General features: G+C 37.9%; 1 protein-coding gene across 2 annotated transcripts in view; it reads right to left on the bottom strand.

Moving 5' to 3' along the window:
• The window catches only part of ADK (adenosine kinase), a 553222-nt gene that overhangs the window by 504367 nt on the left and 45189 nt on the right, over positions 1–3666 (bottom strand). For both annotated transcript variants that reach the window (XM_003783535.3, XM_023509646.1), the window contains exon 2: positions 1862–1936. In XM_003783535.3, coding sequence (XP_003783583.1) covers positions 1862–1936 — 75 coding nt within the window. The remainder of the gene's footprint in view (positions 1–1861; positions 1937–3666) is intronic.

Below are 3666 nucleotides of genomic sequence, written 5' to 3' on the forward strand. Positions count from 1 at the left end.
CTGGCCAAACTGCAATGAAAAAATAGCCGGGTGTTGTGGTGGGCACCTGTAGTCCCAGCTACTCAGGAGGCTGAGGCAAGAGAATCACCTAAGCCCAGAACTGGAGATTGCTGTGAGCTGTGATGCCACAGCACTCTGCCGAGGGCAACTGTCTCTTAAAAAAAAAAAAGGAAAAAAAGATATAATAAAAACAAAAAAAAATCAAAAAAATAAAAATAAAAACAACCCAAGTGTCCATCAATCAATAAATGGATAAACAAAATTAAAATTATTCCATCATAAAAAGGAATGAACCAGTGATAATAAACACCACAACACAAGTGAACCTGAAAGCACTACGCTAAATACAGGCACAATACAGACACAAAAAGTACATATTATTATGTGATTCATTTACATAAAACGTCCAGAATAAGCAAATCCATAGAGAAAGAAAGTATACAGGTGGGGTGGTTCCCTTAAAATTGGGGCAGAGGAAGGAATAGTGAGCAACTGCTTAATGATTACAGGCTTTCATTTTGGGGGGACAAAAATATCCAACATCAGATAGTGGTGACGGTTGCACAACACAGTGAATATACTGGGAGTCACTCTATTGTATACTTTAATATGTTTAAGATGATTAATTTTATGTCATATGAATTTTAGCCCAATTTTTATAAAATGTGGTTTTTCCTGGGCACAGAATTTGGGATGTGTGAGGGGAGGGAGATCCTGATTTCTCATCATGAATCCTTTTCCACTTAATCTTTCCACATACAGTAATGCTCCCCTTATCTGAGGACACAGACAGATTTCCCAACTAAGTTAAAACCACAGAAAGTGACTATTAAGAGAGAAACAGTGGCACGGTGGCTCACACCTGTAATTCTAGCACTCTGGGAAGCCAAGGTGGGGGGATTGCTTGAGCTCAGTAGTTTAAGACCAGCGTGAACAACCAAGTATAGAAAACCAAGAAATAGAACTAAACTAAAAATAGAAAAATCAGCCAGACATCTCAGTGGGAGCCTTCAGCTACTCAGGAGGCTAAGGCAAGAGGTTATCTTGAGGCCAAGAGATTGAGGCTGCTGTGAGCTATGATGACACCATGGCACTCTAGCCAGGGTGACAGAGTGAGACTATGTTACAAAAGAAAAAAAAAAAGAGAGAGAGAGACAAATAGTGCAGATACACGGCCTTGAAATTATACTCTGCACATTATCATCTTCGTTAACTTTCTTTCTTCTCCCATTTATATGTTACAGTACAATTCTAGATTTAGTTCACGGATAGTAATTTAAAAATGTGGGAATTAAATCATTAGGCAAATCAGTTACTTCCTCCTTCCAAATAATAAACAATAAATTTTAAGTGAAATTAGCAATCAGAATGAATAAACGTATGCAAATTTTCCAGGGAAAATTGTGGTCAGTTATAAAAAAATGGTAATACATTTACTATTATCAGATTTAAATTTCCTGAGTTTTCCTCCAAATTTCCTGAGTTTTCCTCCAATTGAAGGTGTTTGATGGCAAATTCACTTCAAAAGTTTTCTTCAGGCTCGGCACCTGTGGCTCAAGCGGCTAAGGCGCCAGCCACATACACCTAAGGTGGCGGGTTCGAATCCAGCCCGGGCCGCCAAACAACAATAATGGCTGCAACCAAAAAATAGCCGGGTGTTGTGGCGGGCACCTGTGATCCCAGCTACTTGGGAGGCTGAGACAGGATACTCACTTGAGCCCAGGAGTTGGAGGTTGCTATGAGCAGTGAAGCCATAGCACTCTACCCAGGGGGACAGTTTGAGGCTCTGTCTCAAAAAATAAAAAATAAAAAAGTTTTCTTCAAAGTTTCACTTAGTATCTACGAAGAGTTTAATACTTACTTATCAAGGAAATCTTTGTCCACTACAGCAGAGATGTCAAGCAGAGGATTTCCCAGTCCAAAGAGGATATTTTCACTAAAAAAATACAAACAAAATTAAAGCACAAGTTAGAAATACTTCTGGAAGTAAGCTGACATGTAAAATGTACACAAATATAAAAACTCTTCATTTCATCCTGAAAATAAACCTAACAAAGGCTTATTAAATCTCTGATTTGCCTATTACACACCGGACATTTTAGAAATAGCAAAGCCATTTAGAAAAAAAAATGACTTTTTACTTTTGTTTTAATTTTTTTCTCTAAAGGATGATATTTACATTGGAGGAAACAAAACATAACAAAAGAAACCAAATCACATGGCTTTTTCATAATATTCAACAGCTACTGATTAAAGCTAAGTAATTTCAAAATCTTTTTTTTAAAAAAAGGCCCATTACAACAAAGTCCTATACTCAATAACCATGACAGATAATTAATCCTCTCTAACTAGTAAGATACCCCCCTATGGCATGGTGGTCAGACCTACAGTCCTAGTTACTCAGGAGGCTGAGGCTAAAGGATCATGTGAGCCCAGGAGTTTAAAGCTTCAGTGAGTTATAATTGCACTGCTATACTCCAGCCTGGGCAACAGAGTGAGACCCTATTTCTAAAAAATAAATGAACAAACAAATGAATCAAAATTATTAGAAAGCATGTGGCAAGTCCTGGAAAAGCCCATGCATGAGTCCTGCCCTTAACCTACTCTAAACGACTGTGCAGCCTTCACCATGAGTATTTTAGAGATTTATCTGTCATGTTTATTGAGTGATTTTGTAATTTGAGGTTCTGACCTGTGAACATACTGCTGCTTCTCTCAGGCTCTCCTAATGGATCATGGTTGATTCTAGAGTAAAGTTAGATTTTAAAAGTCCTTATATGGAAAATAAAGTTATATAACACAAATTCAAAATAGGTTGTGATAAGTTAATAATGAATATTGTACAATAATCAAAGCAAACAGATAAATGCATAAACTTAGTCAATTTTAACAGTCCTTTTTTATCAGTAATTGGTAAAATGCGCAGACACGAAAATAAGGAAGGAATCACACCACTAATTATTTAATCCAGAGAAATAAAAAACTTCATGCAGAAACCTGGACAAAAACGTTCATAACAGATTTATAATATTAAAAGACAAGAAACAACCCTAACACCCTCCACAGATGAATAGGTAAACTATGATATAACCATAAAGTGGACTACCACTCAGCAATACAAAGGAATTAACTATGATACACACAACTTGGATGGCTATCAAACGCACTGTGGCAAGTAAAAAGAGCTCTATCTCTGGGTTACATACACTTACATAACTCTCAAAGTCACAAAATCACATTGATGGAGAACAGACCAGTAGTTGCCAGAGGTTAAGTTTAGGGAAGGGCAGAACCATAAAGAGATAACAAGAAGAAATTTCTTTGCGGTCATAAAATGATTTGATACCCTGACTGTGGCAATAGTTACATGAATTTAGACATGATACATTTTATAAAACTATACACCAACACCTCCTCAATAAAAAGAGTATATTAAGAAATTGGTGGCTTGGCACCTGTGGCTCAAGTGGCTAAGGCACCATCCACATACACCTAAGGCAGTGGGTTCAAATCCAATCCGGGCCTGCCAAACAACAATGATGGCTGCAACCAAAAAAAATAGTCGGGCATTGTGGCGGGTGCCTGTGGTCCCAGCTACTTGGGAGGCAGAGGCAGGAGACTTGCTTGAGCCCAGGAGTTGGAGGTTGCTGTGAGCTGTGATGCCAC

This window comes from Otolemur garnettii, unplaced genomic scaffold, assembly GCF_000181295.1.
Source record: "Otolemur garnettii isolate 467f Iridium unplaced genomic scaffold, OtoGar3 scaffold00008, whole genome shotgun sequence".
In the NCBI taxonomy this organism is placed as follows: Eukaryota; Metazoa; Chordata; class Mammalia; order Primates; family Galagidae; genus Otolemur; species Otolemur garnettii.